The 18654-nt window shown below is 32.2% G+C and overlaps 1 protein-coding gene across 1 annotated transcript in view; it reads left to right on the top strand.

Annotated features, from left to right (window-relative positions):
• LOC150104172 (glutamate receptor 1-like) overlaps nt 1–18654 on the top strand; it is a 509694-nt gene that overhangs the window by 157044 nt on the left and 333996 nt on the right. The window contains exon 3 of the mRNA XM_090396414.1: nt 16144–16392. Within this exon, the coding sequence (XP_090252540.1) occupies nt 16144–16392 (249 nt within the window). The remainder of the gene's footprint in view (nt 1–16143; nt 16393–18654) is intronic.

The raw sequence follows: 18654 nt of genomic DNA, 5'->3' as shown, positions 1-18654 counted from the left end.
TGGAAACTCAATATATCTGCCATCTTCATCGAACCAGAGAAAGCGTTTCACAAAGTATGGTATCAAGGTCTTCTCTACAAGCTGATAAAATTTAACTTTCCAGTCAAGTTAATAAAAAGAATACATTTTTACCTGAAAGACAGATATATGCAGGTCAAGGTCGGCGAAACGGTTTCGACCAGACGCAGGATCACGACAGGCGTACCTCAGGGATCTCTTTTGGCACCTCTCCTGTTTTCAATCTATGTAGCAGATATCCCTCTGAACCCAAGAACAACATTCACTGCATTATATGCAGATGATACTGCACTGATAGCAAGATCACTGAGCCCAAAACTGGCAACTTAAAGACTACAAACTAGCATACACACTTTAGAAAAGTGGATGGCAGACTGGAGGATCCAAGGTAACCCCCAGAAAAGCTCAGCTATATTGTTTACTAGAAAGAAAATCCATACCATGGAGGATATTTATTTATTGGGAGTAAATATTCCATGGCAGACTGAAGTTAAATATCTTCGAGTGATTCTTGATAGTAAACTCCTATTCAACAAACATATTAGTTACATTTCATCAAAGACATCCAACGTCTTGGCACAGCTCTACCCTATGATCAACAGATAAAGTAAATTGGACACGCAAACAAAATTAACAATTTACAAGATGGTAATTCGACCGGTTATCACTTACGCATCCCCAGCATGGAGCCACACCGCAAATTCAAACATTCTAAAACTTCAGAGATTACAGAATAAGTGCCTGAGGATGATTCTGAATGCCCCTTGGTTTATAAGAAACACCCGGATCCATAGAGAAGTTAATATCCCTTATATCTCTTCCTTTTTCATAAATCTAGCTGAGAAGTTCTTTACCAAGACAAGTAACCATCCAAACCCGTTAATCAAGGAAGCCTCGGAATATAATGAAGCAGAAATCAACAAATATAAAAGACAAGTCTATCTTAAGTTCAGCTGAACACAACTAACTTCACTGCCCTCACTGGGCGAGCATATGGCTCACAAACACTCCATTCAAAGTTCTCTCATTACAAGACAAATGGGAATTATGAAAAGCAATTTTGCTTCACCCATATAGCCAGAAATGTTAATGTTAATGTCACATTAACCCAATCCAACCTTCAGTTGAAAAGCCCTTATAAATGCTTTGCTTTCTAGACCTGGTTCGAACCCAGGTTTTCCCAACCAAAGGGCATCGTCTATACGAACTGAACTACAGATACCCTTTTTTAATATATTTAAATAGTTTTATATTTCTATAAATATTAACTGTTTATTTACTACATGAATATAATTGTAATATATATATATATATATCAGTGTTGCCAATTTAGCTCTTTTGGAGCTAGATCTAGCTCTTTTTTTTCTTCCCTAGCTCCAAACATTTTAATCTAGCAGCTAGCTCCTTCAGATCACCTCTTTTTAGTTGTTTTTATAACTTACTGTTAAAGAAATTGTTTTAAAAGTTTTCCAAATGTTCGCATTTGATAAGGGATTGTATTGTACGTTTGGTGCGAGCGTCGTACACGTTTCAAATGAATGATGATGTCAGTCAGTCTCAACAGTCTGCCATTTTTTAGCCTTAACGTTGATAGCACCACTATAAGTTAGTCTTTGCACAGTGTTCTGGTTGGTAGTTACAATAGCGAGTGGGAAGTTTTCAAAGACTGATCATAATTCGTTACAGTAAAGAGTTGTATACCCTTCTTCAAAATGAGCAAAGAGAAAAATAAAGCTTACAAGCAAAAATTTAGGAAGGAGTGGTTGCAAATGGGAATGTTTAGAAAGTGGTTGTGTGAACGCTACAAAAGGCCACTGTACGTTTTGCAGATGTGATATAGCCGCTAAATATTGTCAGCTTGTAAAGCACAGCGAAACTAAGAAGCTTCTTGCTGCAGTTCCATACAAGGCTGTTCCTGTTACAAATATGCTTGCGAAAAAAGTCTGATGAGACCACAAACTTTGAAGGTAGGTTAACATTATTTCTTTGTAGTCACTCATCATTCAACAGTTGCGCCCATCTAGTAGATCTTTTCAAAAATATCATCCCAGACAGTCAAATTATGCCAAAAGTAAAAATGCACTGAACTAAGTGCTCTGCAATTGTAAAGAATATTCTAAGTGAGCATTTTGAAGATCTAATTGTAGACATCGGAGATGGAAATTTCAGCTTGCAAATAGACAAATCAAATGATATCACAGTGAATAAAATTTTAGGAATGGCCATCATTTATTGACATGATAGCAAGAAATTCAACAAAATTATGCATACATTTCTAGAAAAGTGTGACACTAGTGGTGAAAAAAGAGCTCTTGACCAAGAAACTGGACATTAAAAATCTCATTGCAATTGGTACAGACAACGCCACTGTTATGATTGGTGTCAATAATGGCGTTTATGAACAACTGAAGGCATATATTCCTCCTTAATTTTAATTTTTGGCAATGTCTCACACTTGTGCAAAATCTCTCCCAAGAAAATTAGACTTTTTAGTTGCAAAAACGTATAAGTGGTTTACACATTCTTCTTCAAGACAAGCAGCATACAAAGAGCTGTATCAAAACTATCAACGAAAATGATGCTCCACTGAAAATTGTGTAAGCAACTGTGCAACAAGGTGGCTCTCCATTGAACCTGCAGTAGACAGAATTCTCAGCCAGTGGTCGGAATTAAAAACTCACTTCGAAGTCGTGAGTGTGACTGAGAAATGTTACGAAGCTCAAAGTGTGTGGGAAATGTACAAAGATGAAAGGAATCTGTTGGTACCTTTTATATTTGCATCCCATCCTGTTGTAGTTCAAGTTCAGCAAGTTGACAAAGTTTTCTAATCTAACAGTGCAGATTAGATGAGACTATTTGAAGGCCTTTCTCGTTTGATTCGCTCCATTGCTAGTGCTACCATCAACCACAGTCGACCCTATAGAGAGTCAGAGATTGATGACTGTTTGGATCATCAATCTCTGACTTGATGATCCCATTCGAAATCTTGGTTACAGATTTGAAAGAAAAATTTCAGAGTTGATGATACAAAAGAAAATAACGCAAAATGATGAGCGAAATCTTAGAAATAGAGCAAAACAGTGTCTTCTTGGTCTCTTCAAACAGCTTAAGCAAAGGTTGCCCAAAAACTTGAATATTTTAAGAATAATGTCTTCTTTTTCTGTTGATAATATCCTAAAACATATAAAAGAACCTTTTACTTCCATCAGAAATAATGCTGAAAACAAAAAAAAAGATGTTGATGCTGCTGAATACCAGTACAATACTATCCACTTAAATAAATCGAGAAATATAGAAAACACTGAGCTATTCTGGACTGAAGTACAAGAATATAAAGATGCATCTGGAATGAATCCATTTAAAGAAATTGCTCAGTGTGCAATAAATTTATTAATACTGCCAAATTCTAATGAGGAAATTGAACGAATTTTTAGTTCCATGAATGCAGTTAAAAACTAAATTAAGAAACAAGATTGAATTGTCAATGCTGACATCTATTTTGTCGGTCAAGTATGACCTCAGGCGTAACAACAAGTGCTTTACAGACTACCATTTACCATCATCTACACCGAGTAATATTTCTCGGCCAATGATGGCCACATATGATAAAGCTGAAAATCTAAGTGTGTGTGTGTGGGTGAATTAAGCGCAGAAGACCACATGGAAGGTGTATTGTGGATTTAGCCACTTATATGCAAGTATCACTTCAACTTGAATAAAGTAAGAAACTTAAAAGTATCAGCTACTATTTTTAAAATTTTAGCTTCAAATTTTTATTTTTAACTCCCCTTTTTAGCTCCTTATTTTTAAAGATTTAACTGTTTTTAGTCATTTTCATTTAGCAACACTAATCAAAAGTCATCGCACAGCTCTACCCTCCAATCAACAGGAAAACAGCAAATTAAATATTAAAATCAAATTGATTCTCTACCAGTTGATGATCCGTCCCATTATTTCTGCCTAGAGCCACACTTTAAACACTTTAAACATCCTTAAACTGCAGAGAGTGCAAAACAAGTAGTTACGTATGATCCTAAATGCGCCATGGTATATCAGAGATGTTCAACTTCATTGGGACACAAATATACCTTATATCTACTCTTTCCTGCAATCATTAGCAGTCAAGTTCTTCTCAAATTCGTCCTCACACGCAAATGAATTAGTTCAACAAGCAGCAAACTACAATGAATCGTATTTCTTTAAATATACGAGACCAAAGGCCATCCTAGTATCAAACAACGATATATAACTTGCACCCACTCTGGCCGAGCACTTAGCTCATAAAGTTTTCCCCTACACAGTATCCTTTATCAGATAGCAGGGATTATAAAAGCATTATGCTTCACCCTTATAGACAGTAAAGTTATGCGTTATGCACACCAATCCATGGAAAAAGCTCATGATTTAGTTAACGAAAGTATCAACATCTTTTCTCATAGCGTATAAAATGTATAAAAATATCAAGTCAATATGGTATTATGCACTCTGTAGATTGGCATAAAGAAAGTATTTGTTTAAATTAGGATCAAAACATTGTCTGGGTTATGTTAAAACTGCTAATAAGCACTTAAGAATTCCCTTCTACATCTCCCTCTATATTATAAAAATATGCCAAAGAAACTAAATTATCACCTAGCTATTCCATGATTCAAAAAATGTAAATAAGGCAATTATAATCTTAATAGATATTCAAATATAAATAGGATAGGGGGAAAAAGCATAAAATGAGGCGTGGATATAATTCAGAAACGAAATTGGATTCGCGAGGAATTATTACAGTTACACTATATAGAAAACATACGACGTAGAAATTAAGAATTGCACTCCATTAGAATTCATAACACTACGCATTTACGTCTCCGTCCTACGGTTTAGAGGATTTTATTAGTTACAAAAAGGGAAGTTAAGGGACAATAATGAAGTTAACGTGCAGAATAAACTGAGAAGCCCTTAATAACAAATTAAAGAAACGTAAGATTCACATAATATCTTAATTCATCTCTTCTTGAGAAGTATGCGTCTCACATAGCTCCATCTGTTGTGATGGAAGATTTCTTCTAGGAAATGTCTTTCTTTCTGTCAGAAGAAAAAAAGAAAGAAAGAAGTTTCTTTTTTTGTTGTTGTTGTTGTTTTGTTTTGAAAAAGGAAGATCTGATAAAGTCCTCGTTCATGTATACCAAAATATTCAAAGCAATTCAGAGTCAGTTCTTATTGGGCAAGAAAAAGTTAGTAAATAAATGGACTACACGTCACTTATAGTCACTTAACTTGCATTTAAAACTTTTGAAAAGTCACTATATGGGAGGAACTATATCATTAATTTTCTGGTGACTTTTCCATGCGATTTCCTGCGTAAGACTCATAGTATTCTCATTTTTTTTATTAGAAAACTGAATTGAGATCGCTGAAATAGAGCAGTTTTTCAATACAACACATTTCCTTTTTGATAGACTAAAAAGGTTTGAAAATTCGTCTTAAAGAAAAAACAACTCAGATAGGCAATATATTTTAATGCTGTAGTCTTTTAGTAAAATATACTTTACTTGTACTAAATTATGCAGTTCGATTTCCGGTTCCCTTAATATAATACGTTTCGTATTCAAATTCCTTTTTTTTAGTTTGATTGAAAACAGTTCATTCTTTTCTTATGAATAAAAATTGTTGGACTTTTCTTTTGTTTATAGACTCTAAGATGCTTTCTTGGAATAACATACTGTTTGAGATAAAGAAACAATCTTTATCATCATCATTAAATTCCTGACATGCACCACGAAGGGGGTGTACAGGATATTATGATAGTATTACATGACGAATTTACATCCTTACTAACTTCCTGTCAACAATTTTCCTCCAAATCAGTCTGTTAACCTGTCAAGACTCCAATATTAACAGATCTTAAATTTCTGTCTTCTAAGGAACTTTTTACTGTATCAATCCACCTATAGCTTCGTCTTCATTTGGGTCTTTTCCTGACAACCTGGCAGAGAATACTTGTTTTGCTAATCTATCCTCTCATATTCTGTTTAAGTGACCATACCAACAGAGATTAGTCTGCTAATTCATTCCTGGATGCTAACAATGTCAAGATCTTTCCTAATATCCTCGTTTTTAATATGATTTTACCATTGATGCGATCAGTTCGCGTCCAATTTTTCTTATGACTCATATCCTCGGTTTCGGTCTCTAGTCTTTGGTCAAATTTTTATTTCTAACCCAGCTCTCAGATCTATAATTTAAAATTGGCTTGAACACTATCTTGTATACAGTTAATTTAGTGTTTTGACAAATTTCTCTCTTATTCTTTATAAATTTATTCAGCTGACTTCCAACCATACCAGCTTTGTTGATTATGTTGTCTATTTCCATATTTAATTTACCATCGTCACTATTAATCGTGCCTACGTGTAAGTAGCTGATATGTTTTACGTGTTCTATAGGTTCTCCATTCACTACGCAGTTGATATTTTCAGTTCTTCTGCCTATTTTCAAATTTATTACAACAGTTATTCAATTTAGTCAGGGAATCTTGCACACTTGTACTGGATTCATTTAAAAGTATAACATTATCTGCGTAAAGTAAAGAGCTGAGATTAACATCTCCAATTTTGATATCAGGTTTAATACCACTTTCCTTCATAATGTGAACCATATAGATAATGAATACCACAGGGGATAATGCACATCCTTGTCTCACATCAGATTTAACATTAAACAATCTTCCTGTACTTCCTTCAATTCTAACTGCTGACTTACAACTCAAATAAAGACTATGCAATGCCTGATATAATGTCCCATTGACATTGTATCAGGCATATCTTCGGTTTAATGAAAAGCGTTTTGAAAGCTTGTCTCTTGGCATGTGCTTTTTCCAGATCTACAAAACTTAAATACAGATCTTTGTTATATTTCTATGATTTCTCAACTATTTGTCGTAAAGTGAAAATCTGATTAAGACAGCCTCTATTTGGCCTGAATTCAGCTTGTTCTTCACCAAGCTTCCCTTCCAATCCTCCTAACCATTTCTCAACATACTTGCATAAATTTTACCAGGAACACTCAGTAGGGAAATTCCTATGTAATTCTCAGATTCAGTTTTATTTCCTTTTATGTATGGGTACTATGAGATCTCTACTCCAATCATCTGGAATTCGTCCCTCTGTCCAGGTCTTCTGAACTATGCAGTGCAGCCACTGTAAGACTTTTATACATCCGTACTTGAGCATTTATTTCTGGTCAAATATCATACGCATTATATATATATATATATGATAATATTTCATAATACTTCACTTATGGATAAGTATTCCTGATTGTATGCTTGTTGAATGCTTTTTACCAATTGTGCTATCACTGATTGTTTCAATTAGCAATTTTTCCGAAGCAATTACTCCATACTTCAAGGATATCTTTTTCTCCAGTTTTCATGTCACTTTATCATCTCTAATTCCTTTTACAGCATTCTTTCTTCCATTTCTGAGTTTTCTCAACAACCTCCAGAATATCTTGCCATTTTCTTGATATTTATTTTCTATGTTCTTGCCAAAGTCTTCCTATGACTTTTGCTAACTACTTTTACACAGTGTTTATCTTTCTTACAATTGTCTCTGTTTTCTCTAAGAGCAGAAGCTAACTTACTTGCCAGGAACTTTTGATATGCTTTTTGTTCTTTTCCTTCACTGCCTCTTTAACTTCCTGTGTTCACATGCAGTTCTGATTTTTCTATCCTTGCAGACAACTTCACCACATGCCTCTCTGGATAAATCACTCAATGTTTTCCTCAGGATTTGCCACTGAATCTCCAAGGTTTGATTTTTGTTCTCAAACTCTTTCATTTTTTCCTTCAATAATGTTCGTGTGTTTTAGTATGTAGTTCACATCTGAGAGCTGCTCAACTTTTATTCGTTTTAGAACTTTCTTACATGTTGTTTTCAATATGAAAATCAATTTTATCCTGCTCAAGACTAAATGGTGACCACTTCCAATTTCAAATCCTCTGTACACTCTGGTGTCCTGCACCAGGGAGAAACACATCATTATCAACAATAACACATAGTCAATGAGACTTTTCTTTTTCCTTGTTTCTTCTCTTCATGTGAATTTGTGCATATTTTTATGTTGGAACATGGTGTTAGTAATAACCAGTCCATGTCCTGAGCAGAAATCCAACAGGTATTTGTCATAATTGTTAGCATTGCTCTTTTCTACAAATTTTCCCAAAATATTAAAAATATTTTGGAAAATTTTCTTTAATATTTTATAAATAAACTAAGTGGTTAACGATTTGAATATTTCTACATTAATGCGATGTTTGTATCATAAATGAATTTTTGCTGTTGTTATTTTATTTTTCTTTAAAGCAGACATTTCGCACGTAAACAGTAAGAAAAAAAAAGGAAACAAAAACCAATTCAAATATAACATCCATTTCATATATAATATTTATTTCGTATACTGCTGTGAAATAATACTCATCCTATATCACTTGCACAGAAATAAATATTTACGCCATACATAGAAATATATATATATTTACTACGTACATGGACGTCATGTTTATGTTTAAGAAAAAGGTATGTTTAAGCAATCTTGTTTACACCTATATAAAAGTATTTTCAAAACATGCACTAAAATTATCTTGATTGATATTTTCGTACATTTCCTTATTTATAACATATTTTTTAAATGATGCATTATAATTAATGCTCTAAAAATATGCCGGTGGCATCTATTCACAATTCACTTAATAGAAATAGTGACGTCTAATAAAATATACTATATTACTCTGGTTAATTATGACGTTGGAAATCAGAAATTATGAACTTTTCTAGAATTTTTATGAAATGAACGGGAACGACGAATTATTGCAATTCGCTAAAAATGGACTATTATGATTAGTTTATGACTTCAGCTTATTTCTTCACTAGTTTTGATTTCCTCAAAATTGCATCAGTCGTTACTTCCTATCAAATCGTTATATTTGTTGATTATAATATCAATTCTAAGTATATAGTCTTTCTAAATATATCAGTTCGGCTACTAAATTGCTATCAGCGTGTTGTCGAAGCTGTCTGTTTAATGCCAACATCGTGTCTGTTATTGATATAAATATTGATTACAGTTAGAATCAACACATTGTTGCCCAGAATTTCCTCGCACGGTTCTCTATTAAACGATATTATATTCGGCAAGTGTAAACTATATGCTACGCGTGATAATATTTGTTAAATTGATATTATTATTTGATAAATATGAACAGAATAAAATACGTAACGTGCAGAATAATATTCAGATGATTTTGTGTAAATTATTTCATTTTCAGCGTACCTGATTATTTTAATAAAAACGGAATTAATTCCACATTAATTTGTAATTAATGTATAATTATTGCTGATCAATTAACAATTTCTTTACTCATTTTCCTTTTCTATGCAATGAAATAAATAAATAAATAAAACTTGTTTGAAATCATCCTGTTTCTTTTTACATTGCCATTCGTGATCAATAAAGGCAATTGTTTTCCTCTTTGTTGGGTTTTAAATTTAATATTTTCAACTTGGTCAAATTTATTCATCTGATTATTTAAAAAATGATTATACACAATAGATTAAGAGATAATTTCTTTCAGTAGTTTGTATTATTATCTAAATATTTTCAAGCAAATTTTAGCTACTATTTCCATTTAGTCATAAAATAAGTTCTAGTCGAATATTAATATTTATGTGCTTGCAATAAATTTTTCAGAAGAGTAATTTTTATAAATTTATTTCTATAATAATGATATACAACACATATACACTTTTTTTTTCGTAATATTAGAAGGTTAATTAAGATGCGCGTAGATAATAAAATGCTATCCCTTCCAGACATACTAACTAAATATGTCCCAGCAGAATTTTTGAAATATACATAGAAAGACATTACGTGAATTAAGAACGTGCTGTCTCACACCCATTTAGAACGAAAAGAAAAAGAATGCGAATTTTAATATTTCATTTTTATGTTTGGATTGCCAAGATATATTTTTCTACGGCATCCAGAGAGTAAAGAGCATTCTCCCTTCTGAACAATATGGGCATTATTCGAAGCAGTATTTGTTGTCATAATGTGTTGCATCGAAATGGCGATCCCTTAAAATTAGCATACATTTTATGGTCGTTCCGAACACATACGCCAGCATAAAATTTAATGTGTTGTGAGTTTATTGTTTTTCTTCATTTTTTTTCTTGTTTTTTTTCCCTCTCCGAGTAGAGCCAATGGCTGTTTATCACTCCATCGAATCCGTTTATTTGCTCTGGGCATTGTTATTATTTTTTTTTTCATTTTCTTTCTTTTGTTATGCATAGGCTCAGGGCGGGTAGTTCTAATGTCCCAGATGATTGAAAGCAACACAAAGACACTGTTAATGAGCCTTCCCCTTATACTTCTTCAAAAGCTGTTTCCAAGAGATGAAAGTTTGTTAACAAACATCTTTTCAGACAAACAAAGCGAAACAAAAAAATAGTATGACAGCTTTAAAAAAGAGAGAATGTCAGAAAACACACTCTTTTTTTCCCAGTGTTGCTTTTCCCCTAATTCACGTTTCTTTTATACTTTAAACTACAAAAATGTGGCTCAAAGGGTTTAAAGAAACTTTTCTCCCCTTCCTTTTAACTTATATAACAAGCATTGAAAACTTTTGTAAATTTAATAATTATGGAGAAAAAAAGAGAGAGATTTTAAATGTTAGGAATTTGCCCATCTACTCTATAAATCTGAAAACAGAGAAAATATCCATTAAAAAAATAATATATATATATATATATATATATATATATATTGTTGGTCTCTTACTCCAAGGGTAGGATTTTCTACCTGGAAACTCCAATTTTCCGGCCCAAAAAGAAGCAAACCTGCAAGAGAACATAGATATAATATACTCTCAACATAAACCTTAATTATTTTATAGTTATCTAAACAAACAATCACATCGTCTATTAGAACACCAGATTACAAATCTTACTAGCAGACAAAAAGTTCAGTAAACTCTCTCAAATATAATCTAAATTTGAGCTCTATAGTGCATTATCCAACAATTACTATTTTTTTTATTAAAAGTCGAATTTTGCAGTTTAAATCAAATGAGTTAAATTACCGCTAATTATGATTAGTTTTCCTTGCCTTATTTCGTAAGTTATTCATTTTAAGCATAAGACGAGTTTATATCGAACACAAGAGATAGACAAACAGTATTACATAAATTGTGATAAACTTAATAAATGGAAGCTACAGATGATTTTTATAATTAATTTTCATAGTACAAACCGATTACAATACATCTTAATGATGTAAATTTTATTATTGTAACTTTATTGAAACTAATATCGGAAGAATGAGCAGTTCGAGACTACCCAAAAAATATTCCGATACCATCCATTTGGAGGATATGGAAGTCACGGACGACCAAGGGAAAGATGGAAAGAGAGTGGAACAGGGATTTAGGTCCGCTGGACCTAAATCCCTGAAAGGATAATGATAATGATGATGATAACGCTATTGTGTTCATTTGTTTTTAATCGTCAGAAAACTGTGTTTCAAAAAGTATGCTGCAATTGTTTCACAATCCCTATTTTGAGGAATACTGCTAACAACGATTACAGATGTCAACTCCACCTGGATAGATTTTCCATGAATTATCGATCAACTAACAAGCCGGCATTCTATTTCCTCCCAAATTCTTTGTAGGGTTCTGATTGGGTTTTACTAGATAATATAATCTTTGCACTTTCGTTTCTTCAACTTAAACCAGGTAGATACAGTTCTTGGATTATGATGTAGTTTATTATCATGTTTATAACTAGCGTGGGAAGTAAGAATGTTAACATGATCAGTGTCAATGTTTCTAGGAAGTTCATCAACAAGGGGATTTAAGTGTCCAGATTAGGAACAATATTACCAAACCGTAACCACACCGATAGTCTCATACTACGTTTCATTTGAATAGCGTGCATCATCTAATTTTTCACAGCTTTCCAACGGTTGCAGTTTTCAATCAAAACGAGAGCTCTGAATCGCAAAAATAACCGGAATATTTTTATAAGAGAATTTCTGCTCTTGTACACTGTAATCATTCTAGTGAACGACGCAAACTGTGGATTATCTGCACTTAGTAATATTTTGGCAAAAACTTCTACAGTTTTGGAAGTATATCACGAGCTCCTGATCGAGAGAATTCACCTATGAATAATGCTAGGAATTCCGAACTATTTGAAACAACTCTTAACTCGTTTTGTTTATGTGCCTGAATGTTTTATTGGTGGAAGGGAAGGAAATTCTTCCATTGCATCATTCTATTGAATGGTGCCTAAGATGGCTACTTATAATAACACATCTGTTAAAGTGTTAATTTTAACGTAAACCTCATTCCGGTATGGTGCACAACTAGAATCGTTTATTTAGCATGCACTCCCGCCTATCCCTTGACGTATAATTTTATGTTCTGTTAGTGATCGTCAGTATTCGAGAAAAAAAAAAGGGGGTGTTCTTGCAATTAGTGTATACGGAATAAGTGAGAAATGCGCCGAATAATGCAATCCAATTTTGAACAAAATCGAATTTGTAAGGAAGTTTAGAAATCACTTCTTCCGATATTGATGTACCATTCTTTGATTTTATGGATTTTGGGATCTCCGTTTTGTATTCGTTGAGACAAGAAATTATGCCTTATGTGGTAAGACAAAATGCATTTTTTTGCAAAGACCTGTTCAAATAAATGGAAAAGATATCTTTTTATTATGGAACAACGACTGTAACTGCAATTATAATAACTTTTTTAGCACATGCTAACTTATCCGATTTCAGAGTAGGATGGTCGATTTATTTATTAAGAATAATGCTGGATCATCATTGAAGGATTTGGTCTTGAAATCTTGTTTATTCAAACGTCCTGCATTTATAAGAAAGCTAAGTTTATTTTCACTTCAGATCTACTTTGGTAACGTAGTAACTAACAGACGAATACGCATACTGAATGAGTAACAATAATGCTTAGAAAAAATATTGAAACAGAAATGGAAACAACCCTAGATGTCTCCACCGATCACAATAATAACACTTAAGTTATTTCTACTACTCAAATAAATTTATTTTTCTGTAATGTTACTTTTTGTTATCATCAATTTATAAAAATTATATAATACCATATATATATATATATAAAACATTCATCCATTCTGTAATAAATTATTTTTAAAAAAAGTATCTCGTCTTCTACTAAATAAATATTTAACTTATCTTCCATATTGGTGTATTTTAACTCAATAAACATCTACAGTTTTTATTCATTTAATTTTCATAAAAAGAATATAAATAGTTCAAGTGCTTGACTTCATCAAAAAGAAAATTTACTATGTAAACTGACAAGCATTATATCAAGTGAAATTAATCTACGGAAAGAGAAGTTTAGCTTTCTATAAAATATTTAGTAACCAAGTTCCCTAAGGTCCCTTTGAAGCTAGCACAATGTTTCTATACTCGTGCTGCAATACGTTGCTGGAGAGCAACGTAGACTATATCGCCCACAGATACTCATGTTCTGATGGAACGTGCTTCCGTGGGCATTTTACTACACTCTGCTGGAACATAATTCATTTCTACAATCTCCGGTAACGTTTACATTCCTTACACAAAACATTCCACCAATTGCAGTGCATAAGATGAGCTACTAGCGTAATACCAGCAATTCTGTCAGTCTTATGGGAAATGCTGTTCATCAGAAATGCTTTATAACACTGTGGACGTTTAGTGACATCATGCTTAGCAAACCAATTATATTGATCTTTCTATTTTATTAGCTAGACAAACAGTAGATGTGATGTTGCATTATCCTACAAGTGCACGCTTCATTCAGTGTATTTATTTCCCTTTAAAATTACTTAAAACAACTGACTGTTATTATTTTCGAGTTCAGCTAATATATAGTGATTTTATACCGAAAATCGCTTTCCACACCTTTAACGGATATTAAAAGGTATTTGTTACATTCTTTAATTACTATTCGTTAGTGTTACGATCAAACAAACTCATTGACGTTTATCTGATCATAAAGCAGACGATCAGACAAACTGATCATCTGTTTTACTTTAAAGTTATATATATATATTAAATTATATATAGAGATTAAGTCTAAAAGCAGTGCAACACCAGGGTAACTCGTTGTAAAGGTGGGTAAAGCTCTGATCACTATTCTTAGTATTTCCATTAATGTAAAACACATCTCACTAAGAGATGTATACTGTTATACATTATGGATGTTGGGTGAGGGGGGGGTCACTACCCAGACCGGTTTCAACCTTTTTTGAGGTCTCCTCAGTGAATAGCTAGAACCTGAAATACCAAGGTTTTTAGTAATACAGAGCCTTATCAACTTTACCTATACAAGTTGCTACAAGGTGCTTTTACTTTGAATAAGAAACTCTGGATGAGATAAAGATGTGAAAACTTTTCATATATATATATATATATATATATATATATATATATATATATATCCAGTGTTTCAAAATATAACAATACTTTCCACTTTTCAACCTTAATGAACGCTCTTATTTGGTAGCTAACCCAGCTTATTAATAGTGATACTACGTTCAACCATCTATTTTTTTAAAAAAAAACTGGATTTTATCAGATCTGTTCTCATCTAAGACCAACGCCATCTTAAATATTGTTGTTTGGTTTTGAATTATGACCGAAGCAACTAAGTCTATGTGGCCAGTGAATTGTCTGTCATTGCTTGTATTGTTCTCAGTTAGTCCGTTTTGTAGGATGAAAAACCGGAGTTTCTAGAAGGAAGACCTCTGTACCGCTTCTGACAGTGACTTACTCACCTTCAGCTGAAAAGCCATTATAAAGGTCCTTCGAATCATAGAGAGGAGGAGTTTGAAATCTATATCTTTCCAACTTGCGCCCGACAGAGTGAGTGAGAAAGAGAGAGAGAGAGAGAGAAAGAGAGAGACAGACGTCTAATAACTTTTTTTTTTGAAGTGCAAATCAAATTTAAAAATGTAAACTGTTTTGTTATGCTCCCTTCTCAGTAATAATAGTCACCCCATTTTTATAACTCCTTGAAGAGAGAATTGACCCATTTTCTCTATGTATAGTAACATTTAAAGGGCAACAGACTATGTAACGTCTCAGGGATATTATGAAAATATTTTGTTTACTTATTCGTAAAGCTTTTCGTGTATAGAGATGCTCTACATATCAAAAAACCTTCAAAACTATACCGTTAAAATATTCCTAAGTAATTGGTGACGTAGTTCACGGATTTTTATAATTTATAATTTCAAAAAAAAAAAAAAAAAAAAAAAACTGTTATTCAATTTTATCAGAGAAGTCATATAATTATATCCGTCATGTTTAAAAAAATAGTTTTAGACGCTTAAGTTTCACCAGTGTGAGCCTGTTACTTTTTGCTGTGTACATAAATGCTCATTAATAATTCATAAGCTACCGTTTGCTTTATTAAGAAATAATTAATTACTGTTTTTTTAAATGCTATTTTGTGATAGATTTAAATTTTATTATTTCCCCTATCCTTATGTACTAAGATACCTGCGTAGTTGAAATTGGTTGTAATTATATTTATTGAGCAATTCTTTTTCGTTGTGTATGGGTTCAAAAAAAAAAAGGTTAAATTGGTCCACTCTATGTGAGAATTGTACTTCAATTTTTTAATTTATTTTATTTTATTTTATCGTAGTAATTGAATTTTTTCCGAGTCAGCATTTTTACGTTTTTCTTCATTTCTGCTATTGATGAAGAAAACTTCTTTTACACTGTCGTCATTCAATTTCAGGAATCCAGTGATGAAAGAAAAAAAAAATTGCTAGATCTAGATTAAGTCTACTATTTTTGGCTGTAAGTTTGATTAAGGTTTTCCTTTAGTTCTGAAAGATTATTTTATAATTTCGGTCTCCGTATAGATCAAAAGTATATTATTAGTAGTAGTAGAGTAATAGTATGCCCAAATGTATTCTTAAATTATATCTTTGTCAAAGTTGGAAGTTTTGTAAAATTTTTAACTTCTCAGAATTCATACTGTTTACTCAGTGAGAGTAATTATTAAGAATTTCTTTGCTTTTCATGTAGTGTGTATGCAGATGAGTCGAGGAATATTTACTTTAGTTGCTCCCACAAGCGAGCCATCTTACGAAACCTTAGCAGCCTACACCAACACTTTCCATATGCCATTTGTTACTCCTGCTTATTCGCAAACTAACTTTGAACGTCCAATGCAGTATGGGATAAGCATGAGGCCCCTTTATTTAAAGGCTATTATTGACGTCATCAAATTCTACCAATGGAAAGCAATATTTTATTTGTACGATTCTGATGATGGTAAGTCCGAAACCTTCATTATATATTATTATTTTTGTTATTTGATATAAAATATAAGATTTAATATATAACCATTCATACATATATTCTATCCAGGAGAATTTTGTTTTTAATCGAATTTAGAAAATTAGAGTTGACTGCAGAAAAATTGTGAGTTTCACTTTTGCGTGTAATACTGGCTTCTTACAAAGATTGAAATACTTGTTTTCAGAGTGATGTTTAATTTTTATTCTCCAATGTAAAAATACATTAAAATTAAGGATTTCCATTGTTTATTTTTATTAGATTCAAGGTTTAATAACGATAACAATTACTGATTCATAAATTGCAGTCACGTGAGCATTTCTCATAGTGCATGCAACAATTACAATTTCACATAATGTAACAAAAATTGCAGCAGTTTTCTTTTTTTTTCTTTTTCCATTCGTTTCGAAAAGGATCTGATGTTATTTGAATCTTCAATATTTAATTTCTTCTCTTCATCTTCTAAGTAATCAATTATTATTATTAAATTTTTTAAAATAAATATGCATGATTTTCTTGTAAATGTCTAGTGTGACTCTCACCGTGGCTTATATTAATAGTCGCATTGGTGACAATGTTATGAATATCTTTTGTTTGGTAATAACTTTAATCTCATATTTCAAATCATTCTGCAAAATAATAGCATTTTATATTTAGAACCAAAATGAAAGTTTTATTGCTTTTTTCTTTCTTTAAATTTCTCTTTTAAAAAATTTAACTTTGATCTAATAAACAGGAGTTGGCATTACCAAACTAAAATATTTTATGATCTTTATGATAATTATGATATCCTGCTTCCGAGCAATACAGATTATTTGGTGAAATCCGAATAAGGTAGGAAAGAGTTGACTTTTCGATACGAACTTCCATATTTCTACTCGATTTTATACGTGCATCTAAAGATGATTCAAAGAGTTGCCAACGTTATATCTTTCAAAAAGAACTGATGAAAAGGAAAAATCCACTTTTCGTTAACAACTTATCAGAAAAGCATTTATTTTATTTTATTCTTTTTTTTTTACGCATGCTTTATTCAGGCATGCTCTGAGAAATCTCTCAATGTTCTTATTTGAAAACCTTCATTTATTATTAGTAAGCTGTGTGGTTGTTTTCTGAAGCAACTAGGGCTATAAGTACATTTTATTATGTGTATTAATGGCGTCTATCCTTCTGGTTGGTTTGCCTATAAGGAATTTAAAAAAAAAAATCGAGTTTCCCAGAATAAAATCCCTGTCTCCACTGTATAACATACGGTCAACAAGACTTTTGAAAATCTGTTTTAAAAACGTTCTTGGAATCCTATAGGAAATTAAAACCCAGGTCTGGAACATAAAGGTATCCGAATTATGCTATTAGGCTAAGAAATAAGAAGTGTTATTTTATTTTATTTTTTAATCAAATGCTTAGGTAAAAGGTTTCTCATGATCAAATCTTTTCGATAATAAGCTTGAAAAAATAAATCACAGTTGTATTTAATAATTTTTTGGTTATTCTGTGAAATCATTTCAAAGCGATGTTTTCATAATTTCCTAATGCTGAGTTTAAGTGAATAAAACGTAATCCAGAAAAAAAATATTTTACTAAGCGACGGTTCTTTCTTTTTTAGAAAACAAACAAAAATAGTTGTTTCAATGAAATTCTGATTGTTGCTAAAATGCCAATTAAATTTTAAAAAGCATTGTTGTAATAATAATTAGTATTTATTTTAAGTCTTTGTTTTTGTCTATTATTTTCAGTTATAAAAACAGCTATTCCAAATATTTAAATAGCATATTTGCTAAGTCAAAGACAGTATTTAAATTACGTTTTGGAAGTTTACCAGAATCAAGCGCCATGCGATTTGCTAAAGCTTTCCAGAGTCAAGAGATAAAAACTCAAATGGCAGTGGTGGTGGGGGAGGGGGGGGGGGGGGAAGAGAGGTTGCAGATGCACCAGCCGTACTATCACGGAGTCATACTAAACGCCAAAGTCGAGTGCGGTGCATGAAGTATGTACATAATTTATTACATCTGTTCTCGCATTCAGGAACAGTGAAAAGCCCATAACACAAGACGAGTTTATGACCCTGACGATACGAGAGGAATTTATATAGAGAGAGATCTGTTGCCACTGGTAGATAGCGGAACTCATTGAAAGTTCCGTAGAGAGAAGGAAAAGTAAAGTAGTCTCATTTATATCCTGTTTTTCATAAAAGCAAATAAATACCATTTTGTAACCGAAGAGATCTTCTTCGCCAGC

The sequence above is a fragment of the Typopeltis vanoorti genome, chromosome 8 (assembly GCF_054136105.1).
Source record: "Typopeltis vanoorti isolate ZY-2024b chromosome 8, IOZ_Tvanoo_1.0, whole genome shotgun sequence".
Lineage (NCBI taxonomy): Eukaryota > Metazoa > Arthropoda > Arachnida > Uropygi > Thelyphonidae > Typopeltis > Typopeltis vanoorti.
Note: the sequence above shows the minus strand (reverse complement) of the source record. Positions and strands in the feature narration are given on the sequence as shown.